The following is a 27,218-nucleotide window of genomic DNA, read 5'->3' as shown; positions in this document are numbered from 1 at the left end:
GTGTATAGATGGGTGATGAATGAATGAATGAATGGATGGACAGATGGATGTTTTAGTTGTGTTGTCAAATAATGCAGCCCAGGAACTTGTAATGAAAAGAGGAGGACTCTTGGCATTGATGGTAGTAGTGGAATTTTGGGGAGACCTCTGAGGATGAAGCCCTTACTACAATTGAGGAGGTAAAATGGGCCACATAGAAAGAGAGCTCATTACTACCAGTCAACGATTTTTGGAAATTCTTCACTACCATTTCTACATGAAGCTAGGAAGTTTCTCCTCCATATTTCCCTTTTAGCTGGAAGTGTAAATGTTTTCAGCTCTCACAATTTTTTCTAATTTCTAAAAATAAGCTGAGTCACACAAAGGGCCCTGTGCTTCCAGAAGGCCTGAGGCAGGTGGTCCTGTCCAATTCTTTTCAGGTGCTCTGGGGAAATTCTGGCTTCCTTTTCTCTCCTCCCACTATTTTGGAACTCACCTTCCTGCAACCCAATCTGCTTCCTTCTCAGGATACCCAGAACCAGAGGTGACTTGGTACAAGGATGACATAGAACTGGACCGATACTGTGGTTTGCCAAAATATGAGATCACTCATCAGGGTAACCGTCACACACTGCAGCTGTACAGGTGAGGGAGAGTGGCCTGTTCTGCACTCTCTGCCCTCCTAAGGGTCCTGCACCTGGATTGTGCCCTCAGAGATGGAGCAGGCTGGGTGGAGGTACCCAGGCACTATCTGAAACGAGAGGCAGGTCTGCCACTGAGTTGAACCACCTGGATAACTGTTTGCCTGCCAGTGGCCGGGATCTCCTAAGGCCAGGGTGGGAGTATTTCTGACAGTCACAGAGCTGAGTGCAACCAGAGGAGATCCTGACCCACATTTTCCATGAGGTCAGCAGCCAAAAAAAGCAACTCTGTCATCGTGACTTCACAAGGGGCTGCACTGGTCACCTGCTTCTGAAGGGAGCTCTCCTGAGCCCCAAGTCTAATCTAATCCCTCCTGGGACAGCATGAACTTGGTCAGCTGCCACCTTCTTGTGGCCTCAGTTCCTTCAATTCTAACAGAGGGTGAGGGCTGTGGTGACATCTGAGATGGGATGTGGCACTCAGGGCCCATCTGGTGATGGGGAGAGGGTGCATGCTCAGCTCTGGAAGGTTCTGGCTGTGGGGAGCAGGGGGGGGCTGTCACCTCCGGGGTGGGGGGTGGCACCTCATGCTCCTACTTCTAGGTGTCGAGAAGAAGATGCCGCCATCTACCAGGCCTCTGCCCGGAACTCCAAGGGCATTGTGTCCTGCTCAGGGGTCCTGGAAGTGGGCACCATGACAGAGTACAAGATCCACCAGCGCTGGTTTGCCAAGTTGAAGCGCAAGGCTGCAGCCAAATTGCGGGAGATTGAGCAGAGCTGGAAGCATGGGAAGGATGCTACAGATGAGGTGGACACCCTGCGCAAGCTCAGCCCTGACCGCTTCCAGCGAAAGCGGCGACTGAGCGGGGCTGAAGTGCCAGTGTCCTCAGCCCCAACCAGGGAGGCTGAAGATGGGACCTCGGCAGCTTGGCAGGAAGGAGAAAGTGAATCTGAGCACCCTGGTCTGGGTCTGATCAACAGTTTTGCTCCTGGAGAGGTGCCCACCAATGGGGAGCCTGCCCCCGAGAATGGGGAGGATGGGGAGCATGGCTTGCTGACATACATCTGTGAGGCCATGGAGCTGGGGCCTCAGAGAGCCCCCCAAAAGGAGTCTGGGGCCAAGAAGAAAAGAAAAGATGAGAAATCTAAGCCAGATCGGCAGAAGCCAGAAATAGAGAAGGCAGCCGGAAGCCACCGCTCTTCAGAAAACTCTGTCTCCAGCTCAAACAAGCCTGGTCCTTGCGGGACACAGGGTCCCATGGACATGGAGGAGGTTCAGACCCATCCTAGAGGCAGGGTGGCACGGGGACCTGAGTCTTCTGGAACAGATAGCACCAGGCAGCCAGCCTCTACTGTGGGCACTCAAGACAAGGCCCAGGATGCCTCTGCCCTAACCCATTCCCAGCCCCCAGCCCCTGTCCCAGCCCCAAGTGCAGACCAGCAAGTGTATTTCTCCCTGAAGGACATGTACATGGAGAACTCTCAAGCTATCGGGCCTCAGGGGGAGGAGGAGTCCCCACCCCCAAGTGTCAAGGCATCTGGAAACAGTCCCTTGGGGAAGGTACCCATCAAGGCAAGAGGTGAGGGGGCACCTGCCACCTCTGGCCAGCCTACATCCTCCTTGGCTCCCCAGCCAGCTCGGCCTTTCAACAGGAAGAGATTTGCCCCTCCAAAGCCCAAAGGCGAGCCCACCGCTGACAGCAAGCCCATTTCTTCTTCGGGTCAAGCTCCAGAACATGAGGCCCAGAACTTAGGGAAGGCCCCGTCTCAGGCTTCTGCCCCCGTGCCAACACCCCCTGCCCGCCGGAGACATGGCACTCGGGACAGCCCCTTGCAGGGGCGAGCAGGCCACAGGACTCCAGGAGAGGTGAGTGTGGGTGTTGGGTACTTGGAGACTGCTCTGGGAAGCTGACCTCATGGAAACTCTTGCCGTAACAGCTTGGCAGCCAGTGAGCAGTGGACTATTTATAGAAGGGGGTGGGGAGGCAAGGGAGTGCCAGCCAGGAGCAGGGGACCATAGACATGAACCTTGCTCAGCCAATCTCCACTTGCCAGACATGTAGGCAGCACAGCTTGACTGTGTCTTTCTCTTCTGAGATGTGGGAGTTCACAGCCAAGGGGGCTGTGCCTCAGAAGAGGGAAGGAAGACGTTCTCTGGGGGAGGAATGGGCCAGTGGAGAGATGCCCCCCACATTCCATGGGTGGGGGGACTGAGCAGCAGGAGTGTGGTGGAGTGTCCAGTGGCAGGTCTCAACCTGAATGCTCATTAGATTTTTAAACATACTGAATGTCTAGGACATGCTGGTTTAATCTGGGCTTATGTAAGGTTTTAGAATCGGGTATATACCAAACTACCTTACCAACTTGTGATATTGGGCCCGTCATAAAATAATATTAACAATACGAACTTCATAGGGCTGTTGTGGGAACTAAGGTGCTTAGCCTGACACATTAAGAACTAAATAAATAGCAGTTGGTATAAAATATTAATATTCTGGGAACAAGAGTATCATCAGTTTCTGGGGAGAAGGTAGACAACAGAGAAAAGAGGAGGTTTTGTGTGAGGTGCAGGGGTATTGGGGTGTCCACTTGTTAAGGGCAGAGGCAAATGGGTCTAGACACTAAGGAACTGGAGGAGCAGGACTGATAAGATTAACAGTAGGGTTCATGTTTTATGTTCCAGGGGCAGAGGGTGGGCAGGATTTCCCAGGGGTTTAGGGAGCGGGTGTTGTACAGCATGATAGAAAGAAGACAATAGTTCTTATGAGTTTCAAGAGTGATGGTGAAGTAGATAAAATAAATAGAACATATTTATCTATCTGTTTATTTGTTTGATTAGCGGTACTAGGGAGGGAACCTAGGGCTTCATGCATGCTAGGCAAGCACTCTACCACTGAGCTCTGTTCCCAGCCTTTTTTTTTTATTTTAAAAATTTATTTACTTTTTAAATTTCATTTCTTGATACCAGGGATTGAACCCAGGGAGCTTAACCACTGAGCCAGTAGCTGGGTTTATAGGCGTACAGGGACATATTTATAATAAGAAATTATCGATTGCTTATCTAAAATTCTGATTGAATTGGGTGTCCTGTAATTCTTTTTACTAAATCTGGCAATCCTAAGTGGAGATAGCTTCTGATTTTGGCAGGAACTAAGATAGACTTTTTCTAAGGGTAGAGGAAGCAGGATTCCTGCACTGGGGAAATAGAGGCTTTCTGAAGAACAGGAAGAAGATTGGGCAGTAGTGTTTCACAAGTGTGTGGACAGAGGACAGATGGTTTCTTGAAACAGTAAACACACGAGGGACAAGCTGATACAGCACCTCTGGGAGAGCAAAGGGAAAAGAGTGCTTGGTGGAGGTTAAGGAGAGCCCATGTTCAAGGGTGACCAGGGACATGGCTTTATTTCAGTGGGTGCTAAGGTCAGACTGTGGAAACAGTTATTTCAGAGGGCTTTGGAGTGGGGCAAACCTCAAGGACCTCGGACTCTGGACCTCTGGACTCTATTGCTTACTTGACTCTTTGTGCTTGGTCTCAGGTAATACGGGGTGCTGGTGTGCCAAATTCTTGGGGGCCCAGGGAAAGCTTGCTGGGACTGCTCCACATGCCTGACAGCCTACATGTTGGACTGCAGGGCCTTTCTGGAGAGATGGCCCTTGTAGATCCCTAGGGATTTCACTTAGGAAGTGAGTAGGCTGATTGCCAAGTCTGTGTGTGAATCTCACTTCACTGGGTATGGGGAACCCCACACCAGGGTGGCTGCATCTTCCAGGCAGGTCCCAGGCAGGATGTGCCAGTCCCACCCCTTCCAAAGGTGGGGGATGGCAGGGGTAGTGCAGGCATCTGAGAGGTTGAATTGATTTCACTACTTCTGCAAAACCTTGTGTGATTTTAATTTTTTTAAATTAATTAACTAATGATTTTTTTTTTCTTTTTGTACCAGGGATGGAACTCAGGGACATTTAACTGCTGAGCCACATTCCCAGTCCCCTTTTTAGTTTTTATTTTGAAACTTGCTTATGGCCTCATTAAATTTCTGAGACTGGCCTTGAACTTGTGATCCTTCCACCTCAGCCTTCCAAGTTGCTAGGATTATAGGCATATCACCACGATCAGAATTTTTTTCTAATTTAAAAAGTTTTTTTAAAATATACACATGAAAAATATATTTAACATAGATGCATATTTTTAAGTTGTTGCTTTTTTAGTGAAGAAATTTGGTTTTTCATATTTTTATCCTACCAAATTAAAAATAAAATTAAGTCAAGGTGTGCTAGCACACATAATTCTGTAATTCTAGTTACTTGGGAGGCTGAGCAGCAGGATCCCAAGTTTGAGAACAGCCTGGGCCACTTAGTGAGACCCTGTCTCAAAATAAAAATACAAATGGCTGGTGTTGTAGCCTGGTGGTACAGCACCCCTGGGTTTAATCTTTTATACAAAAATCCTATTTTTTTAAAAAGAGTGGCAGAATAATCTGTCAGAACAAACCAGTTATGTTGGTATGATATTATGTGCTTTAACAAATCAAGTTTGAAGAGCAATCCTCAGAGTTGTTAACTTTATGCTAATACATATTAAAGATTCCAGCTAATAAAAAATCTTATTTTTCTGATTATAAGAGGAAATATAGAAAATATGGGAGAAGGGCTGTGCTTGTAGCTCAGTGGTAGAGCACTTACCTAGCATATGTGAGGCAGTGGGTTTGATTTTTCAGCACCACATATAAATAAATAAAATAAAAGTCCATTGACAACTTAAAAAAAAAAGAAAATATAGGAGAAACCCTAAAAATTAAAAGGAGAAAGTAAAATTCATCTATAATCTACTATTCAGAGAGAGCCATTATCCAAGAGATGGTGTTATATCATGGTGACTCTAACAGTCTCTAATATACACAGTTTTATTACTTTTTAATTTTTAAAATTTAATTTTCACTGTTACTCTGATTTAGTTTTTTTTAAAAAATTCATTTATTTATTCTAATTTGTTATACATGACGGCAGAATGCATTTCAATTCATAGTACACATATAGAGCACAATTTTTCATTTCTCTGGTTGTACACAAAGTAGAAAGTAGGATCACACCATTCGTGTCTTCATACGTGTACTTATCTGATTTAGCTTTATATCATTCTTTATTCTCATTTCATGAACATTTCACTAAGGTTTCTAAATACTTTCTATGTGTATGATTTTTATTTATTTATTTTTTGATGGCACTGGGGATTGAAACCAGGGTTGCTTCACCACTGAGCCACATCCTCATCCTTGTTTATTTTTTTATTATTATTTTTTTAATATTTATTTTTTAGTATTTGGCGGACACAACATCTTTGTTTGTATGTGGTACTGAGGATCGAACCCGGGCCGCACGCATGCCAGGCGAGCGCGCAACGGCTTGAGCCACATCCCCAGCCCCCTTGTTTATTTTTTATTTTGAGACAGGGTCTCACTAAGTTGCTTAGGACCTTGCCAAGTTGCCAAGGCTGGTTTCAAACCTGAAATTCTCCTGCCTCAATCTCTAAAGTTGCAGGGATTATAGGCATGCACCACCACACCTGGCCTTTACTTTATATCTCTATGTTCACCATTTTAACAAAATTTATCTTTAAAAAAGTGATGACTTACTTTTAATAAGATTATAAAGCCAATTAAATCCTTTCGTGAATAACTAAAGGAAGACTTGATTTTTTTTTTTCTTTTTACTGTCCTTGGAATTGATTTCAGGGCCTCTACCACTGAGCTATACCTTCAGCCCCCAGATTTGCATTTTGAATAATCTTTTGGAAAACTTGTTAGATATGTATTTTAAAATAGCTTTATTGAGATGTAATTTACATATAATGAAATCATTTATTTATTTTAAATATATAATTTATTTACTTATTTTTGTACTGGGACTTGAAAAGAGGGGCACAGTTTTACCACTGAACTACATTCCCAGCCCCATTTTTTTCCCCTTTGAGACAGGGTCTAAGATGCCCAGGCTGGCCTCAAACTCGCAATCCTCCTGCCTTAGCCTCCTAGTAGCTTGGATTACAGGCATGCACTACCCCCCAACTAGGTATATAGTTTAATGTACACAGTTCAGAACTGTATAACTATCATTCACAATCCAGTTTTAGAACATTTCCACCATGCCAAAAAGATCCCTCTTCCCTTTTGTAGTCCATTCCTGTTCCCACTCCAAACCAGGGCAACCACTAATCTACTTTCTTTCTTAATATCATTGATTTTTTTATAACTGTATTTTATTTATTTATTTATTTGGTGATGAGGCTCCAACTTAAGTGCCTCACACTAGAACACGTGCTAGACAAGTGTTCTACCATTGAACCCTCATTGATATTTTGATTGGGATTGCATTAAGTATAAGAATTCATTTGGGGTATTTATTTTCATTACTCAAATTTCCCTCCCTCCCTCCCTCCCTCCCTCCCTTCCTTCCTTTCTTTCTTTCTCTGTTTTTTTCTTCCCAGCACATCTTTTGTCAGGGCTGGGCACTTTAAGAGTCTCTGCTTCTGGAATAGGTTGCAGCTGCTTTTTAGTGCCCTAACCTGACATGTTTTCTGAGATTGCTTCAGATCTCTGGAGTCCAGGAATATGCAGACCTGATAAAATGCCTGGTCTGCCAAATCTTCAGAGGGGACAGGGTATGTATGGGAGAGCTCTGCTGAATTATTCGAGACCTAAGGATGTCTCTTTCTGCTGGTATCAGTGGCACACACCTACAATCCCAGTGACTCAGAAGGCTGAGGTAGGCGAATACAAGTTCAAGGCCAGTATGGGGAATAAAAATAAAAAGGGCTAGAGATGAAGGGAAAAAAATGTCTCCGACTGAGAAACATTGTAAGTCTTGAGGACAGTCATTCTGAGATATGGGAACTCCCTGCTCACACTAAGAGCTCTTTGGTTTTCAGGGAATACACATGTAAGTATTGTGTATATAAAATAGCCATCGAATGGAGCAGAGCTTGAAGAGAAACATGATCCTTGTCCTGAGAAATTGTCTACTAAATAGTGGGGATGAGACTCACACCAGACAATAGGATCAAGGAGGGTATCGAGAATGGTAACTGCAGTGCGTTTCCACACAGGGAGAGTGTTGTGATCTGGAGTCATCAGGGAAGGCATCTGGAAAGTGACCAGACTGTAGATAGCATGTAAAGGATTTAATCCTGGAAATGTCATATTAGAAAAACATTGAATAACTGGGCACAGTGGTGAATGCCTGTAATCCCAATGGCTCAGGAGGCTGAGGCAGGAGGATCACAAGTTTAAGGCCACTTTGGGTAATTTAACAAGGCCCTCAACAACTTTTCGAGAACCTATCTCAAATAAAAAGTGCTGGAGGTGTGGCTCAGTGGTAGAACACTCTTAAAAGAAAAAGACAAACATCAAATAGAATTTTAAAAAATATATATAAAATAATGCCTATAATATCCCCAGATAGACACTTTAGATAGCTGAAAGAGAGGAAGGAAGACACCTTAGAAAAGATGACTAGTATGAAGCATAGGTCAGGTGAAGCATAGACTACAAAACCAGCCTGTCCTAATTTAATGCCTGATGAATTAGAAGCTTCTCAACACGTTTTCTTCCCATCTATGTCTTGTGTTTTGCTTGCCTTTTTTGTTGTTGTTATTGTTTCTGCATCAATTCTAACATTATCTAGGGTTAAGGAGTGAGGCAGAAAGAAGAAAGAACTGGTTTATTGAATATTAGCTTCCATTGGTGCTAGGTTAGATAATTCAGATCAACTTTATCACTGAGGACAACTAGAAAATCTGGTCAAAATATAAACATGTCTTTTCAAAGCATTGGAAAGCTAACAAAATGAAGAATGACTGATCCAATGTCTAGGAGGAGGTGGGAATCAAGAATGGTGGGCCCAGTATTTGGCATAGCTTTTGTTCTAGGGGTGTTTACCACTCTAAAATAGGAGAATGAGACTGGGCAGTATTTTAGACATTCTTATGGGACTAAGGAAGCAAAAAATGGAGTCTATGATCTCAAGAATGGGAGCCCTGACAGGCCCCTTGGGCTTTGGGTTGGGACCTAGAATTTTGTACTATAGAAATAAGGGGAACCAGGAATTGAGGTATTGATGCACTCTGAATCATCTGGATGACTAAGAAGTATCTCAGTTTATGAAACTAGATCAAGGTGATTCAAGACATCTAGTATCAACAGACCCTGGCAGAAGCAATCAAAAATCATATCTGAAGGGTCTCAGTATCATCTTATTCCTCAAATTACTTTTAAAAAAAAGAGTTTCAAGATTAATATTTACCACCAAACTAAGATGAGCAGGAAAAGAAAACATGAAAAGAACTATCCCAGCAGACAATAAAAACAAGCCCACGGAGTTCCAACTTTTGGAATTATCAGACATGAGCTACAAAACTTGCCAGATATGGTGGCACACATTTGTAATCCTAGCTACTTGGGAGGCTGAGGCAGGTCTTGGCATTTTAGCGAGACCCTATTTCAAAATAAAAAATAGAAAGGGCTGGGGATGTAGTTCAGCAATAGAGTATTTGCAAGCTGAGGCCTTGGGTTCAGTCTCAAGTACTAAAAAAAAAAAAAAAAAAAAAGAAAAAGGAAAAGAAAAAAGAAAAAAAAACAAAACAAAAAATCTAAAACTCTACTTCTATATTCAAGAGGGTAAAAAATCAAGACTGGAAACTATTAACTACACAAAGTAGCAGAGAACTATTAACTATACAAAGTAGCCAGATATGGTAGTTTATGCTTGTAATCTCAGCTAGGAGACTAAGACAGGAGGATTGGAAGTTTGAGGCCAGTGTGAGAAACTACTTAGACCTTGTCTCAAAATATAAAAAGAGCAGGGGGTACAACTCAGAGGTAGATTACTTGCCTACCATGAGCAAGACCATAGGTTCAACCCTCAATACTGCAAAAAAGAAAATAAGCCAGCTAGAATTCCAGGAATAAAAAATTAAATTATTTACTCTGGTTATGGCAGCTATAATTCTCACACTTCCCCCTGTACATCCCATTGAATGAAGGTTAAAACCTTAGGCAAAATGCATGGTACAGTTATTTGATAATTTTGAAAAGCAAATAATAGTAATCAATTGGAGGAGTCCAGAATTTAAAGTCCTGCCAAAGCTGTGTGTGGTGGCATGTGGCTGTAGTCCCAGCTCCTCTGGAAGCTGAGGTAGTAGGATCACCTCAGCCCAGGAATTTGAGACCTGCTGGGCTACATAGTGAGACCCTTTCTTAAAAGAAAAGAAAAAAGAAGAAGCAGAAGAAGAAAAGAGAAAGAGAAAAGAAAGAAAGGAAAAAAATAAAAAAGGCTGGGACATAGCTCAGTGTTAGAGTACTTGCCTGGCATATTCAAGGCTCTGGGTTTGATCCCAAGCACCACATACACACAAATACCATTGATTGAATCAGCAGTGTTTACCTTAATTTCCCTGTTCTGGCATTTCCTGGCCTGGTCTTACTGCAATCCGAAACCCTAGGTAAGCATCAATATGGACAGAGAGTCTAGAGAAACCCTCTAGACTAGGCTTGAGGAATGGGAAAGGGATCTTCCAGTAAGGACAGTAGTAGCAGCAGAGGCCATAGATGCCTAAAACTTTGAAGGAGAAGAATCCTCCTCTTCGTTCAGAGAAACTCTGGGCCTAAGAGGGTGGATGAAACCCTGTTGTCTTGTTCTTGGTCCAGGGCAAGGCTCGTGTGTGAAAGTATGTGGTAGAGTGGGGTAAATGGAGCCCCAGCTATTTGGCCAGAGGATTGAAAAGAGAAGCCCTAGGGATCTATAAAGCATCGAGGAGATCATGGAGAGGGAGAAGCTTGGGAAAATGACCTCTGAGAGTCATTAATGACCTCTGAGTTTATAAGCTCTTTACAAATTTCTGGGCTCATTTCCAAAGCTGGTCATACAAGGATCTGATTCTGAACAACATATCAAAAACATTGAGAATGGAACTAACAGATCCTTAACCAAGTTCCAGACTGCCAACTGGGTGGCACACACAGAGGAAAGATCCAAATAGCACTGGAAAGACTTTGAAATTGGGAATGACTTTAAAACTACAACCTCATAGGGTTGCAGCCTGAACACAACCAGGTAGATTGCCTGCTAAGACAAAAATATGAACATTCTCCATAGGATTTAAACAAGAACCAGAGTCTTGTAATACTCAAAATGTCCAGGATGTAACCATAATTACTGGGCATATGAAGAAAATCTCATTTTCATGGGAGAGACAATCAAAGAATGCCAGTACCAAGAAGACATAGATATATTGGAATTATCTGACTTAAGAATTGTTATAGTAAACATATGACAAGTAAGGGTGAACATTGGAAATGAATGGAAAGATACAAAGAAATAAAAGAGCTGGGCACAGTGGTACACACCTGTAATCCCAGCTATTTGGGAAGTTGAGGCAGGAGGATAGAAAGTTCAAGGCCAACCTCGACAACTTAGTGAGACCCTGTCTCAAAATATAAATACATATAAATGGCTAATTAACTTGAAATTATAGAAAAAGAAATAATTTATTTCTGAACAATAGAGAGAAAAAAAATTAGAAAAATAAATGAACAGAGCCTCAGAGACCTAGGATGTAATATCAAAATGTCATTGAATAACCAGGAGAGGAGAAAGAGCATGGTACAGAATTTTAAAAAATATGTGAAGAAGTAATGGCTGAAAACTTTCCTAATTTGGCAAAAAACATGAACCTATAGATCAAGAAGTTTAATAAACCTCAAACAGGATAAGCCTGCATAGTTCCTCATCCAGAAACAATTGAATTGCTGGAAGAAATATTTAAATTAGCCAGAAAAAATAACAAAGAAGAGAAACAATGATTTGAATGACTGCAATTTCTCATATGAGACAATGAGTTCACAAGGAAGAGGAACAGGGCTGGGGCCGTAGCTCAGTAGTAGAGTGCTTGCCTTGCATGTGTGAAGCACTGGGTTCGATCCTCAGCACCGCATATAAATAAATAAATGGAGATATTGTGTCCGTCTACAACTAAGAAAATTAAAAAAAAAAAAAAGAGGAACAACATCTTTTAAATGCTGGAAGAAAAAGACTTACCTATAATTCTATATTTAACATAAATATCTTGAAGTATTGAAGGCAAAATAAAGTCATTCTCAGATAAAGAAAAAAATTAAGAGAATACACCAGCAGCAGATCTCATTTACTTTAGAAGAATTGCTAAAGTAAATGTTTAAGAAGGGAACTGAGCCAGGTGTGGTGGCACACACCTGTAACCTCAGTGACCCAGGTGGCTGAGGCAGAATTGCAAGTTTGAGGCCAGCCTCAGCAACTTAGTGAGAGGCCTTAAGCAACTTAGTGAGACCCTGTCTCAAAATAAAAGTGAAAAGAGTGCTGGCTGGTGATGTGGCTCAGTGGTTAAGTGCCCCTCGGTTCAATCCCTGATATCACCACCACCAACAACAAAAAGAACTGATTTTAGAAGGAAACTTGCAAAATGAAGAATGGAAGAAGAGGTCTGGGATTGTGGGTCAGTGGTAGAGTGCTTGCCTAGCAGGTATGAGGCACTAGGTTTGATCCTCAGAACCACATAAAAATAAATAAAAATAAAGGTATTGTGTCCTTCTACAACCAAAAAAAAATTTAATGTTTTTAAAAAAGAATGAAGGAAGAGGAACAGAAATGGTAAATATGATAGATTAGTCTTTTCCTCTTGAATTCTTTAAAATATGTTTGAAGCTACAAGTTGGGTTCAATCCTCAGTACCACATACGAATAAGTAAATGAATAAAGATGTTGTGTCCATCTACAACTAAAAAAATTTAAAATATGTTTGAAGCTAGAAACTACAGCATTGTCTGCTGGAGTTTTTAATATATGTGAATATATAAGTTAACTACAACATAAAGAGGGAGAGGGTAAGAAGTCCTTTATGGTGGTGAGATTACTACATGTCATTTAAAGTGGTCAAATATTGACAGTAAATAGACTGTGCAAGTTAAGTATGTATATTGTAATTCCTAGAGCATCAACTAAAACAATATACAAGAGTAAAAAGCACAATATATGTGAAAGTAGAATATTAAAAAACAAGCTGAGCGCATGGCACATGCCCATAATCCCAGCAGCTCCAGAGGCTGAGGCAGAAGGATCACAAGTTCAAAGCCAGCCTCAGCAATTTAGTGAGGTGCTAAGTAACTCAGTGAGACCCTGTCTTAAAATAAAATACAAAATAGGACTGGTGATGTGGCTCAGTGGTTGAGTGCCCCAGTACTTGCTCCTCCAAAAATTCATATAATCTAAAGAAGTCAAGAGAGGGGAAACTGGAAGGAAAAACAGAGGGAATTCTGTAGTTTGGATCTTAAAAGTCCCAAAAGGCACATGTGTGAAAGGTAAAAAGTCCCAATGTGGCACTATTGGGAGGTGGTAAAACTTTAAGAGGTGGGAACTAGTTGGGGTCTTCCAGTCATTGGGGGCATGCCCTTGAAAGGGACATTGGACCCCAACCCCTTCCTCCCTTTCTTTTTTACTTCCTGGCTGCCATGAAGTGAACAACTTATTTCATCACATGCTCCCTGCCGTGATGCACTGCCTTGCTGCAGGCCCAAAACCAACAGGGCCAACTGACCATGGACTGAACTCTTCAAAACTGTGAGCAAAAATAAACTAAAAAAGACATTTTTTTAGTTGTAGATGGACACAATATCTTTATTTTATTTATTTATTTTTATGTGGTACCTCATATGGGTAAGGCAAGTGCTCTACCACTAAGTTACAACCCAACCCTTAATTTTTTCTTTTTAATAAGTTGATTTTTCTCAACTATTTTTTATAGTAATGGAAAGCTAACTAACACAGATAACAAATACAAAACAAATAATAAATTGACTTTTTTACTGCTTGCCTAGCAGGTGTGAGGCACTAGGTTTGATCCTCAGAACCACATAAAAATAAATAAAAATAAAGGTATTGTGTCCATCTACAACTATGTAAATAATTAAAACATGTAAATAATTAAATACTAAATGTAAATGGTATAAATACACCAATTAAAAGACAAGAGATTATGAGACTGAATAAAAAAACATTCCCTAGCTAGGCGCAGTGGCACACACCTGTAATCCCAGCAACTTCAGAGGCTGTAACAGGAGGATTGCAAGTCCAAGGCCAGCTGCAGCAGTTTAGCAAGGCCCTAAGCAACTTAGTGAGACCCTGTCTCAAATTAAAAATAAAAAAGAGTTGGGGATGTAGTTCAGGGTCCCTGGGTTAGATCCCCAGTATGAATAAAAATTAATAAATAAAACAAAACATTCCCAACCCTTCATACAAGAAATTCATTTCAAATATAATGATATAGGTAATTAAAGGTAAAATAATAGGGTAAAATAATAAGGTTAGGGTTGTAGCTCGGTTGTAGAGCTCTTGCCTAGCATGTGTGAGGCACTGGGTTTGATCCTTAGCAACACATACAAATATAAAAATAATATAAAGGTATTATGTCCATCTATGTATTATGTATTATGTCCATCTAAAACTAAAATCATTTTTAAAAGTAAAATAATAGAATTATATATATTCTGTAAATACTAAGCAAACAAAAGTTGGAGTGGCCATATTATTATCAAGCAAAGACATCAAAGCAAAGAAAATAACTAGTTGATTTTCTAATAAAATAATAGTTGGTTTTCTCAACTATTTTTTATAGTAATTAAAAGCTAATTAACACAAATAACAAATACAAAACAATAAATTGACTTATTCAAGAAAGCATAATAACGAAAATGGGTATGTATCTAACAATATAGCTTCAAAATACATGAAACAAAAACTGGTAGAACTGAAAGGAGAAATAGACAGTTGGAAACTTTAACACTCCTCTCTCAGTAATTCATAGATATAGTAGATAGAAAATCAGAAAGAATATAAAAGAACTGAATAGCACTGTCAATCAACTGGAGCTAATAGACATTTATATAATACTAATTCAAGTGCATATAAAAATTCACCAAATAGATCATATCCAGAATCATAAAACAAACCTTAACAAATGTGAAATAATTAAAATAATAGAAAATATGTTCTCTGACCAAAATGGAATTAAACTAGAAATTAATGACAGAAAAATAATAGGAAAATCTCCAAATACTTTTAAATTAAAGAAAATAGTTTTATGGGTTCAAAGAGGAAGGTTTTTGATTTTATTTCTGTTGTTGTAGTACTGGGGATTGAACCCAGGGGTTCTCTACCATTGTGCTACATACCCATCCCTCTATTTTATTTTGAGACAGAATCTCTGTTAGTTGCCCAGGCTGCTCTCAAATTTGGATTCCTCCTGCCTCAGCCTCCCAAGTGGCTGGGGTTACGGATGTGCATTACCATGCCCAGCTCAAGGAGGAAATTTTAAGGGCAATTGGGAAACATTTTGAATTGAATGAAAATGAAAATATAAAAGTTTGGAATCTGCTTAATCAATGTTTTGAGGAAATTTTATAGCATTAAAGGTTTATATTAGAAGAAAGGTCTAAAACCAATTACCTAAGCCCTTACCTTAGAAAACTAGAGAAGAGGGCTGAGGCTGTAGCTCAGTGGTAGAGCACTTGCCTAGCATGTACGAGGTAATGGGTTCGATCCTCAGCACCTCACAAAAATAAATAAATAAGGGCTAGGGTTGTGGCTCAGTGGTAGAGTGCTCTCCTAGCATGCACGAAGCACTACTGAGCACCACATAAAAATGAAATAAAGATATTGTGTGTCCATGTACAACTAAAAAATAAATAAAATAAAGGTATTATTTATGTCCATCTTCAACTTAAAAAATATTTTGAAAGAACAGAATGAACCCAAAACAAGCAGAATAAAGGAAATAAAAGACAAATGAGAGGAAATAAATTAAACCCAAAGTTGGTTATTTGAAAAGATTGGTAATATTTATATACTTCTAGCAAGACTCATAAAACAAGAGAGGAGACACAAAATACCAATATTAAGAATATAAGAGAGGATATCACTGCAGACCTTGTGAACATTAAAAGGATAATAAGGGGCTGGGGCTGTAGCTCAGTGACAGAGCGCTTGCCTAGCATGCGTGAGGCACTGGGTTCGATCCTCAGCACCACATAAAAATAAACAAGTTAAAATAAAGGCATTCTGTTTATCTGCACTACAAAAAATTTTTTTAAAGGGGGTAATAAAAGTATGAAAAATGCACATAAATTCAACAATTTAGATGAAATAGACCAATTCTATAAAAATTACAAACTACCAAAACTGATGCAAAAATGAAATTGATAATTTGAATAATCATATAAGTATTAAATACATTGAATTTGTAGTATAAGTTTCCAGCAAAGAAATCTTCAGGACCAGAAGGTTTCACTGGGGATTTCTCCCAAACATTTAATATAATAAAACCCAGTAGCAGCCCTAGATCTGGCTTCAGGTCTTGACACTGCCCTGTCCCATGCCTGTTAAGCTCCTAGCTTTTACTCCTGTCCCCAAAAGTCAGTGCTCCAGGGTCATGCCTCTTGCAGGTTACCAGCCAGACTAGTTATTCAATTGTTCATTCCTGTGAACCCTGTATGTACTCAGGGCTGTGAAGGATGCAATATTGAATCAGACTAGGATTAGGAACCCTAATCCCTGAGAATTTACGAGCCAAGAGAGAAAGACATGACAGCAAATAAGACCTAATAATGTTATTTGTAGTGAAAAAAACTTTCCTAAAACCAGCTAGGTTCACTCTGCTCACATAATTTTTGTTTTTCAGAAATGCACCGTAGATGTACACACACACACACACACACACACACACACACACACATGCATCCCCTAGTGTGTAGAGGGCTTAGCCCTTGTAGAAGTGTACTGAAAGAATTCAGTCATCCATCAGATATTTGTTGATCTATAAATCTGACTCCGCCCTGTGTTGGGCCCTCTGCAGAGGGGTAGAGTTCCCAGATTAGCAGGTGACCTATACATGAGACAAATAACTACCACACAGAATGAGGGTTTAATGATGGAATTAGTTACATGTGCTATGAATATATAGGTTAGGAAGCCAGTAATGCTATTTGAGGTTGAGGAGTAATCTTGAAAAATCCTCAAGGAAAAGAATAAACTTAAATGAAATCTTCACGATCTTAAATGGATCTTCTCCAGCTGGGCAAAGAGAAGTATGAAAATGTCTGACAGAGAAAGAGCAAAGTAGTTACAAAATAGCACCAGTACAGTTACTTAGTGTCAGGTGGAGGGACCCTAGAGATGAACCTAGAGAGGGAGGTCTGGGATCGTTACTAAAGAGTAGGTCTCATTCATCACACAAGAGTTTATTCCCTTACTTTTTTCATTTTTAATTGAATTTTTGTTGAATATGTGCCATGTGTATGGCATAAAAATTTAAAAGTAGAAAAAGGTGTATAAAGAACATTACATCTCTCCTTTATCCACCTCCTCCTGAAGTTAGTTCCTTAGGTATCCTCCAAGAGCTATTTTCTTTGCATTTACAAATGTATATGTGTACTGGTATGTTTTCTAGACAAAGCTTGAATTCTGTACTCTCTTTTCTGCACCTTGCTTTATTTTATTTATTTTTACAGTCCTAGGGATTGAATCCAAGGGCACTCTACTACTGAGCTACATCCCTAGCCCACCCACCCCCTTTTTAAAATATATTTTTAGTTGTAGGTGGACACAATACCTTTATTTTATTTATTTATTTTATGTGGTGCTGATGATTGAACCCAGTTTCTCACATGTTCCAGGCAAGTGCTCTACCACCTAGCTACAGTCCCGGCCCCAAAGACCATAAGTATTTTTAATTTTAATAAATAACGCCACATTGCTGTCTGTAGAAGCTGTGCCACAGCCTGTTTCTCCACACCCTGGCTAATGGAGAGTATTTTTAACCTTTTGCTCTTTTAGGCTAGGGCTCTTAGGCTTTGTCCTATAAGCGCTGGTAAGATGCTGAGACATTTTCTGTTATTGTTATTTGTTTGCTTGTTTTTATTTTGCAGTGCTAGGACTTGAACCCAGGGCCTCATCATGCCAGGCAAGCACTCAATCACTGAGCCACATCCCCAGCCCCCACTGAGAGGTTTTTAAGCAGGGGAATGCCAAAGTCCAATCTGTACTACAGAAAGATCACTAGGCTGCAGTGAGGAAAAAAGTTTAGCAGAGGCAAAGATTAGCGTCCTGGCTGCCGATTTAGGAGGCTGTCCAGTAGTCCAGTCACAGCCGCCATGTGGGCAGCTTGAAAGAGGCACTTGGCAGTGGAAACAGGGGGAATGAATTTTGAGGTAAAGGGACATAGGCTCAAGGGACTGATCAGGCTGCGTGGGTAAGCAAGAGTGGAGGCGGCTTTAAGTAGGAGTCTTGCTACCAGCAGAAAGTAGGCTTGGGAACCAAGTTAGTACTTTCTTTGTAAATTTATAGATCCTAAAAGTCACAAGTTAAAAGAAGGTCCCCATGTATTACTACTTGTTGGCTCTAAGGCATTTTTGTCTGTTAGTATCTTCCTTGTTGTCGGAGAAGTTGGAAGAGCATTTCTATTAAAATTCTTTGGTCAAACTTATTCCTGATATTTAGAAAACTAATTTTTCCCACATATAAATATGGGAAAATTCATTCAAAATTCTATATTTAGTAAAGGAACTTTAAATTCTATACTTAATTTAAATATATGTTACATATATTTTTTAAAAGTCTTTCATTAATGTGATCTGTCTGCTTTGTGTGTGGCTTGAAATTAAAAACACTTGTATGTAGTGATTTAATTTATAATTTGAATTTTATGTAATACAGTTAATTCTTTGATCTGTTCAGTCAGTATCTACTAATTTTTTTTTACATGAGCAATAACAAAGTGTTTATATGTTCTTCCCATTTTCCCTGTTCATCTTCTATCTTATAGTAGCCAAAGATTTTATTTCTATATGATTATGTAGTTAAATATCCTATATTTCTGTTACTTGGATTCTCAGCTTTTAGTAATATCTCATTCCTGGCCTTTTATTTTATTTTTTGTGGTACTGGAGATTGAACCTAGGGGTACTCTACCACTGAGCTACACCCCCAGCCCTTTTTATTTTTTATTTTGAGACAAGGTCTCATTAAGTTGCTGGCCTCAAATTGGAGTTCCTTCTGCCTCAGCCTCCCAAGTCTCTGGGATTACAGGTGTGCACCATTGGGCCCAGTTCAGCTTGGCTTTAGTCTTGGCTTTATGTTAATATAATATGAATATATTTAGTGCTTTCCTTCAGCTCTTTTGCTTCCTTGATCTTGTTGGGTTGACTGAAGCTTGTTCTCTGTGCTCATGGGAATGAGATATTCTTTAAGTCTTTGTATGTTCAAAACCAGATTTCTTAGCTTAGCAATTTTCAGGTTTCTTCTGGAGTATATTTCAGTTTTCTTCTGGAGTATATTTTTCTGAGATCTGCTGCCACAGGGCCATTCCACTCCCCTGACCCTGCCTCTGCTGGACACTGTCCCCGTGTCTTCTGCTCAGCTCCCACCCAGTCCTCCAGAATCCTACAGCTGTGTTCATGAGCTCGTGGATTTGTCACCTCAGGGAGAGTCCCTCCTCTGCGGTGTGCGTGTTTTTGCTGGCATATTCTGTTTCACAGTTCACCCCTTGAACGGCTTCTCTAGTGCCCCCCGCCTCCGTAGCTTTGGTTCCTCCTCAGCCTACCAGTGCCCACATGGATTTGCTTCTGGCGGCCTTATCCTTGGTTTGTTTTTCGACACTATAGGTTTTATTTGCCTCTAGTTTCACTGAAGAAAAGTTTGCTTTAGTCTTTTCTTGTTTACTTTGTTAGTATTGGTGGTATCCAGGAGGAAAAGAGGCAAGTTACTGACTTATATCAACATTTAGGCAGTAAGTTCTTAATTTTATTTATTTATTTACTTACTTATTTATATTAGTGATACTGAGGATTGAATCCAGAGTCTCGTGCATGCTAGGCCTGAGCTACATCTATAGCCCTATTTACATTTTATTTGAGGCAGGGTCTTGCTAAATTGCCCAGGCTGGTCTTGAAGTTGGGATCCTGCCTTAGCCTTCTGAGTTGCTGGGATTACAGGTGTGACACACCACCCTGCCATGCCCAGCCCTTAATTATGTTTAAATGTGTGGCACTATGGTATAACAGCAAAGAAAATGGGGTTTGGAACTAGATATACCTGCCTTCTGATCTAAACTCTGCCACTAACTATCTAAAAATGGACAAATCACATCCCTTCTTTGACCATCATTCTTCTCCTCTCTAAAATGGGGATAATTCTCATAAGAATTTCTCATTGTGGCTGAGCATGGCGGCACATGCCTATGAGGAGGATACCAAGTTGGAGGCCTCCCTCAACAATTTAGCAAGGTCCTAAGCAACTTAACAAGACCCTGTCTCAAAATAAAATATAAAAAAGAGCTGGAAATGTGACTCAGTGGTTAAGTGTCCCTGGTTCAATCCCTGGCACCAAAAAAAAAAGAAGAAGAAGAAGAAGAATTTCCCATCATTATGCAGAGTAAGGTCATAAGTATAACACATAGGGGGCTAGCATAATGCTCTGCAAATAGTAGGTGTTCTAAAGGTAACATTATAATGTTTCGTTGATTTCTTGATATAGATGCCATTCACGGTTCCATTAACTCTGTTTGGATGGTTATCATGTTATTCCATGAGCCCAGTGTCCCTGGTGGATGCTGTCTTTGAGGCATTGTCAGAACACACTTTAGCACATTCCTACTTCATTCATAAGTCTATCTAGGGCAATCTGTACACTAGAGAAGAAAAGATTGATAGCTCTGGGAACCTGGAGGGTCACTGTCCTGCAGGTGGCAGGGCTGAGGGTGGGATTCCTCAGGAGCAAGATCTTTCGGGCAAGGCAGAATTTTTTTCAGGGAGAGGTCAGAAGGACCAGGGCTGGGCCTGGATTCTGGATAGTCCCTAGTCTAGTTTCTGGGATCAAGGATTATTGTGGGTGGGCATGAGGCTTTGGGACTTTGTCCTAGGTCTGCCTCCCAACTTCCAGCAGGCCTCAGAAACCAGGTGGTAGGATTTCCTTCAGAGCAGTTCTTCATGATCAGAGGAGGTCAGGATGGTATTTTGAAGAGCTCCTAGTGCATGTGCAGTTAACTCTTTGCTTTTGTCTGTGTGGTCCTCAGGTCCCGGAGTCCCAGGCAATCATGGCTCCTACCATATCTGCTAGCAGCAGCTCTGGAGGAGCCTCTGTTGACTGTAGCACCTCTAGAAGTCAAGGTATCATTGAGCCCATGGATACAGAAACCCAGGAGCATGGGAGAACATCTGCTGACAGAAGAACTGAAAGCCAGAAGAACACACAGACAGATGGAAAGATGCCAGCAGATGGGAAGACCCAGGGAGACAGATCACAAGTAGCCCAGAAGACGCAGGCAGACAGAAAGACACAGGTGGATGTTGTGACACAAGACAGTGAGAGGTTGCAGTTAGACAGGAACTCAGAGAAGGATGTGGTGGCACAGAGAAGGGTGGAGACACGGGTAGAAAGGACGCAGGCAGATGAGAGGATGCAGAAAGATAGAAAGACACAGGCAGATGGGACGATACAGGAAGACACAAGGATGCAGGAAGAAAGGGGGACACAGTCAGAGGACAGTGTTCCTGCAGCTATCAAAAATCAATCAGACAATCGGTCTGTGACCAGCCTCAGCCCACCATGCAGAGCCTCTAAACTCCCACCTTCAGAGCAATCTAGGTCTTCTCAGATTACTGAATGTTTTGTACAGACCCCAGAAACATCTTGTATCCTAGAAAAACCTAGCATCATGGTCAGATCTGAGGAGCCAGCAGTAACAGCCTCCAGGAACCATCCGGACACTGTATTGGATCCCCTGTTGGGGAATCTTGGGCACCCAGCACAGCTGCCTCCTAGGAGGAACTTGGAACAGGTGGGAGGAGAGAGACGTCAAGGGCCAGAGTGGTCAGGCCTGGTCAAGGCCAAGTCAGAGGACAGCCTGCTCCAGGGCCCCAAGGAGCAGTGGCCAGGGGATATGCTATGTGGGGGTCTAGGTGGCCCAAGCCGGGAGGTGTCCACCATGCCCTCTCTTCCTGGGACTGAGGAGGGGCTGCACAGTACCCTGACCTCTCAGCACATGAGCACAGCTGCCTTCCTGTCCTCTGGGGATCAGGCCTTGCTGAGTTCTGCCCCCGCACTGAACCTGGGGCCGAGGCCCCCCACTCAGAGTCACCCAGCAGAAGCCATGGCCACCAGTGGTGAGGGGGCCTGTGCCAAGGAGCCAGATATGGAGGGGAGGCCCTCAGGCACCCGGAGCTGTGACCCTGGCCTCATAGATTCTCTGAAGAACTACCTGCTTCTGCTGCTAAAGCTATCCAACACTCAGGCAAGTGAAGCAGGAGCTGAGTCCCAGATGGAGGCTGCCACGGGAGGTCTGGAGCCCTCATCCACTCTGGCCCCCGCCGTGGAAGTGGCTGGGCTGAGTCCCCGGACATCGAGGCGCATCCTGGAGCGTGTGGAGAACAACCATCTGGTGCAGAGTGCGCAGTCCCTGCTGCTGAGCCCCTGTACCTCCCGACGTCTCACTGGCCTCTTGGACCGTGAGGTGCAGGCTGGCCAGCAGGCCCTGGCTGCTGCCCAGGGCTTCCGGGCCCCCAGCCCACTCACGGTCCCCACCATTGTGGTGGGCGAGGAGGGCTCTGGGCTGACCTCAGAAGGATTCAGTGTGGGTGAGGGAGAGGTTTCCCTTGAGGGGCCTGGTCTCTGGGGAGCCTCCCAGGAAAGTGGTATGGGTGGGCCATTGGGGGAGGGGGGCAGGCAAACAGCAGAGAGCAAAACTCAGGAACTCTTCCCAGAGGAGGAGGTCCCAGGGGAGGCTCTGACAGATCTCCCTGCCGCCACACCCGAGGAACTGGCTCTAGGGGCCCGGAGGAAGAGATTTCTCCCTAAGGTCAGAGCAGCAGGAGATGGAGAGGTGGTCAAGCCTGAAGAAAGGGAGAGCCCTAGTGTTTCTCCCCGGGGATCCAGGAAGAGCCTGGCACCTGGGTCTCCAGGGACTCCAGGGCGGGAGAGACGCTCCCCTACCCAGGGCAGGAAGGCGAGCATGTTGGAGGTGCCCAGGGCAGAAGAGGAGCCGGCTGCAGGAGACCTGGGCTCCAGTACCAAGGCCAGTGGCCTGGACACAGAGCCCGCCCTGGATGAAGGCAAGCAGGAAGCTCTGGCCAAACCCAAGAAAGCCAAAGACCTGCTGAAAGGTGAGCAACCTAGAGGGTGGAAGAAGGCTTCCAAAAACCCGCAGAGAGGTGCTGCTACTCACAGGGGTAGCACATCCCTACTAGGGGTTTACAAATCATGTTCTTATTTCATGATCTATCTCTCAGAAAGGCCTGGTCCTAGCCAGGCATGGTGGCCCATGCCTGTAATCCCAGCTACTCAGGAGGCCGAGGCAAGAGGATAACAAATTCAAAGCCAGCCTGGGCAACTTAGCAAGGCCCTGTCTCAAAATAAAAATGAAAAGGGCTGGGGGTATAGTTCAGTGGTAGAGTGCTGCTGGGTTCAATTCCCAGTACCATAGATAAATGGATGGATGGATGGATAGATAGATAGATAGATAGACAGACAGACAGACAGATAGATAAAGGCCTGGCTCTTGCTTGGCTCTTTATCCCTGCAAAATGGAGATAATAATATGCAGTACCAACCTTGTAACGTTGTGAAGTAGATATACCAAGGACTTAGTACAGTGTCTGGCTTCAGTAGTATCCTCCTTCCATCACCATAATCATCTCTTTACAGATTTGGTTCATGATTGCAAAGTAGTGAAAAAGGATTCAGATGCGGGTTTCTGGAGTAAGGGGCCTAAAATGCACACTGAAGATCCTCTCTTGGTGGTTTTCTTTGTCCTCTGTGACGACATCCCTGGCCTGTGATGGGGTGGAGTTTGTGGGTTCATTCTAGTTCTGATGTGTGCTCTGGGGGTTGGGGCAGACACCTGAGGTACAGTGGGAGGCAGCTGGGACTATGAAGTGGTGGGTTTGTGTGGAGTCTGGAATTCTGTTTTCACCTTGCCTATTCTACCAAGGAAGCCCAGGGAAGCAGGGATATGGCCAGAGAGGGCACAGATTGGGGGATGTGGCCCCCTGCCACCTAACTGGGTTCCTGCTCTCAGCCCCACAGGTGATTCGGAAGATTAGGGTGGAGCAATTTCCTGATGCCTCTGGTAGCCTGAAGCTCTGGTGCCAGTTTTTCAACATTCTTAGTGACTCAGTCCTGACTTGGGCCAAGGATCAGCGCCCAGTGGGTGAGGTGGCCAGGAGGTAAGTAGCCTGGATTCCATCTTCAACTGACTTGGCTCCCTAATTACAATAATCATGTTGGGTATTGTCTTAATGCTTTAAATCTATACGGCATTTAGTCACCACAATAATGTTATGAAGAGATTCTGTTATTCCCATAGTAGAGACAAGGAAATTGAGGCTCAGAGGTCTTAAGCCACATAGCTAGTAGGTTTCATGACTGTAAACCAGACCCATATGATCCAGGGCCTGTTCTTGACCATGGAACCTCTTACTGCCTCCCAGGGGCTCCCAGAGCTGTGTTCCTAGCAGCCTCTGAGAGTGGGGTTGAAGGCCTTGTGTCACTGTGATGGCCCTCATGAGAAGGGTCTCCATTCTCTGCAGTGCAGGGGATGAGGGACCTGCAGCCCTGGCCATTGTGCAGGCTTCCCCCGTAGACTGTGGCGTGTATCGATGCACCATCCACAATGAGCATGGCTCCGCCTCCACTGACTTCTGCCTCAGCCCTGAGGGTGAGTGTGTCCTATGGGGTGAGGTGGGGAGGTCTGTCCAGCTTGGCCCCTTCAGGGTGGGGGCAGTCACCTGGGTAAACCAGTCTGAAGGCAGCAAACAGCTCCCTCTTCTTTTTCTCACATAGTGTTGTCTGGATTCGTCTCCAGGGAGGAAGGTGAAGGTATGTGGCCCCTCTGGGGGAGGAGGGACGGGTCTTCCTGCCCACCCCTGCCCTCTACAGACAAGATCTTCAGTAAAGGCTTGGACTCTGTCCCCAGTCCACAAGATGCTGCCCTTTACTGCCCAGTTTATGATATGATTGAGCGGGGTGGAATGGAGAAGGAAACTGATGTTTCAGAGGCTGTAGGAGAGAAAGTGGCTAAGGAGGACAATTCCATCAGAATTTAATTCATCTCTCGGCTCTCTGCCTATGTCAGAGTCCTTGATCAAGAGCAGGACTGACCACCAGGGCATGCCTTATCCTACCAGCTACCCACCCAGAGTTTCCTCACCATGCTCTATGGATTCCTGCATTAGACTCATACAAGGAGCCTGCTAAAAATGCAGGTTGGTCTCCACTGCAGACATCCTTAATGTCTAGGAAGGACCTAGGAGCAATGCATTTGGTGATGGTGAGACACCCCTAAAGTGTAACAAACACTTCAAAGCCTCAGAAATCAGGGGGAGAGTCCATGTTGCACCTGCAAGACTTACGCTAAGGCTTAGGCCCAGGAAGATACCAGTGATGGAGACACCCAAGGAGCTTCACTTGCTAACAGACGCATTAATTCTTCTGTTCATTCTATCACATTCGATCACATGTTCACCCAACCAGTGTTTTTTGTTCAGTTATCAAATAATTTAAAATTTTGGTGGTTTTTTTTTTTTTGTTTTGTTTTGTTTTTGTGTGTGTGTGTGTGTGTGGTGCTGGGGATTGAACAGAGGGCCTTGAGCATGCTAGGAAAGTGCTTGACCACTGAGCTGCATCACCAGTCCTGATCAATTCCTTTTTAAATTAGAAAAATAGCTGGGCATGGTGCTGCACACCTGTAATCCTAGCTACCTAGGAGGCTGAAGCATGAGGATCACAAGTTTGAGGCCTGGGCAACTTAGCAAGATGCCGTCTTAAAATAAGATTTTTAAAAAAGGGTTGGGATAAAGAGCTTGTGGTAAAGAGCTTGTCTAGTATGTGTGAGGCCCTGAGTTCAACTCCCAGCATGAAAAATAAAAAATTCTGACACAACCCCCTTTATTATCTTGGGGTTTTAGCAGTCACTAATTATTGTCTAAATCCATTATTTCATTAAGAGTGACAATATGGAGGTATTTTAATTCTATCATTTTGTCTTTAGTAGCTGGAATTTTTCTGTATGATTATTTGGTTATCCTGATACATACAGATCCAGCAGAAAATGAATAAGTACTTGCCTTTTTCCCCTCTGTACTCACTAGATTTCAGAATAGTGAGTTTGTATTCTAGCATCCTCCAGAGGTGACCAATGAGGTTTGTTTCTTTTGATAGAGGAAATTGTTTATTAGTAACAGGGATTGAACTTTATCACTGGGCTCCATACCCACCTTTTTATTTTATTTTTACTATTTGGGTAGTAAGGATTGAACCTAGGGGTGCTTTACCACTGAGCTATATCCCTAGCCCTGATTTTTTATTTTGAGACGAAGTCTTGCTAAGTTGGAGGATGACCTCAAATTTGAAATCCTCTTGCCTCTGCTTCCTGAGTAGCTGGGATTACAGTCATTTGCTACTGTGCCCTGCTAATTATTTTTTTTTGCCAGTTACCATTATGAACAAATGAACTTTAAACATGTATGATATGTGTACTACATGCAATAATTACCTTTGTGGCTAAGATTGTTTCAGTTTTGGTCAAAGTTTTGTTTGCAGTTAGTTCCTGTGGGCTTTTTTTTTTTTTGTACTGGGGATTGAATCCAGGTCTCTTAATCACTGAGCCACATCTCCAGCTCTTTTTTTCAGATTTTATTTTGAGACAGGGTCTCCCTAAATTTCTTAGAGCCTCACTAAATTGCTGAAGTTGGCTTTGAATTTGCAATCCTCCTGCCTCAGCCTCCTGAGCTGCTGGTATTGCAGGAGTGTGCCACTGTGTCCTTTTGACAAGTCTCCAGTAGCAGTAGTTTTTTTTCCCTCTTCAGTGCTGGGAATTAAATGGAGAGGGCCTTGCACATGCTAGGTGAGCTCTCTACTGCTGAGCTACATCCCTAGCCTATTTAAAAAATCTTATTTTGAGCTGGGCATGATGTCACATGCCTGCTATCCTAGCATCTTGGGAGGCTGAGGCAGGAGGATTGCAAGTTCAAAGCCAGCCTCAGCAATTTAGCAAGGCCTTAAGCAATTTAGAGAGACTCTGTCTCAAAATAAAATATATAAAAAGACTGGAGATGTGGCTCCGTGGTTAAGCACCCCTGGGTTCAATCCCTGGTACCAAAAAAAAAAAAAAAAAAAAGTCATTTTTTTGAGACAGGGTCTTGCTAAGTTGCCCAGGCCTCAAATAGCTTCCAATAGTTTTTTTTTTTTTAACTTGTTTATAGACCTTTATCTATTTATTTATATGTGGTGCTGAGAATCAAACCTAGTGCCTCACATATGCCAGGCAAGTGCACTACCACTGAGCCACAACACAGTAGTTTTTTTTTAATATTTATTTTTTAGTTGTAGTTGGACACAATACTTTTATTTCACTTATTTATTTTTATGTGTCGCTAAGGATAGAACCCAGAATCTCAAACCTGCAAGGTGAGCGCTCTACTGCTGAGCCACAACCCCAGCCCCGAGCTTCCAGTAGTTTTTGACAGTTTT

At 42.7% G+C, this 27,218-nt stretch overlaps 2 protein-coding genes across 4 annotated transcripts in view; one reads left to right on the top strand and one right to left on the bottom strand.

Annotated features, from left to right (window-relative positions):
• Znf774 (zinc finger protein 774) overlaps positions 1 to 27,218 on the bottom strand; it is a 596,184-nt gene that overhangs the window by 275,360 nt on the left and 293,606 nt on the right.
• Alpk3 (alpha kinase 3) overlaps positions 1 to 27,218 on the top strand; it is a 55,750-nt gene that overhangs the window by 19,432 nt on the left and 9,100 nt on the right. For all 3 annotated transcript variants that reach the window (XM_071608595.1, XM_027920083.2, XM_071608596.1), the window contains 6 exons: positions 507 to 624; positions 1,224 to 2,487; positions 20,767 to 22,852; positions 23,767 to 23,914; positions 24,278 to 24,405; positions 24,531 to 24,566. In XM_071608595.1, coding sequence (XP_071464696.1) covers positions 507 to 624; positions 1,224 to 2,487; positions 20,767 to 22,852; positions 23,767 to 23,914; positions 24,278 to 24,405; positions 24,531 to 24,566 — 3,780 coding nt within the window. The remainder of the gene's footprint in view (positions 1 to 506; positions 625 to 1,223; positions 2,488 to 20,766; positions 22,853 to 23,766; positions 23,915 to 24,277; positions 24,406 to 24,530; positions 24,567 to 27,218) is intronic.

This window comes from Marmota flaviventris, chromosome 2 (assembly GCF_047511675.1).
Source record: "Marmota flaviventris isolate mMarFla1 chromosome 2, mMarFla1.hap1, whole genome shotgun sequence".
Classification (NCBI taxonomy): Eukaryota; Metazoa; Chordata; class Mammalia; order Rodentia; family Sciuridae; genus Marmota; species Marmota flaviventris.
This window is presented reverse-complemented; position numbering and strand designations above follow the sequence as displayed.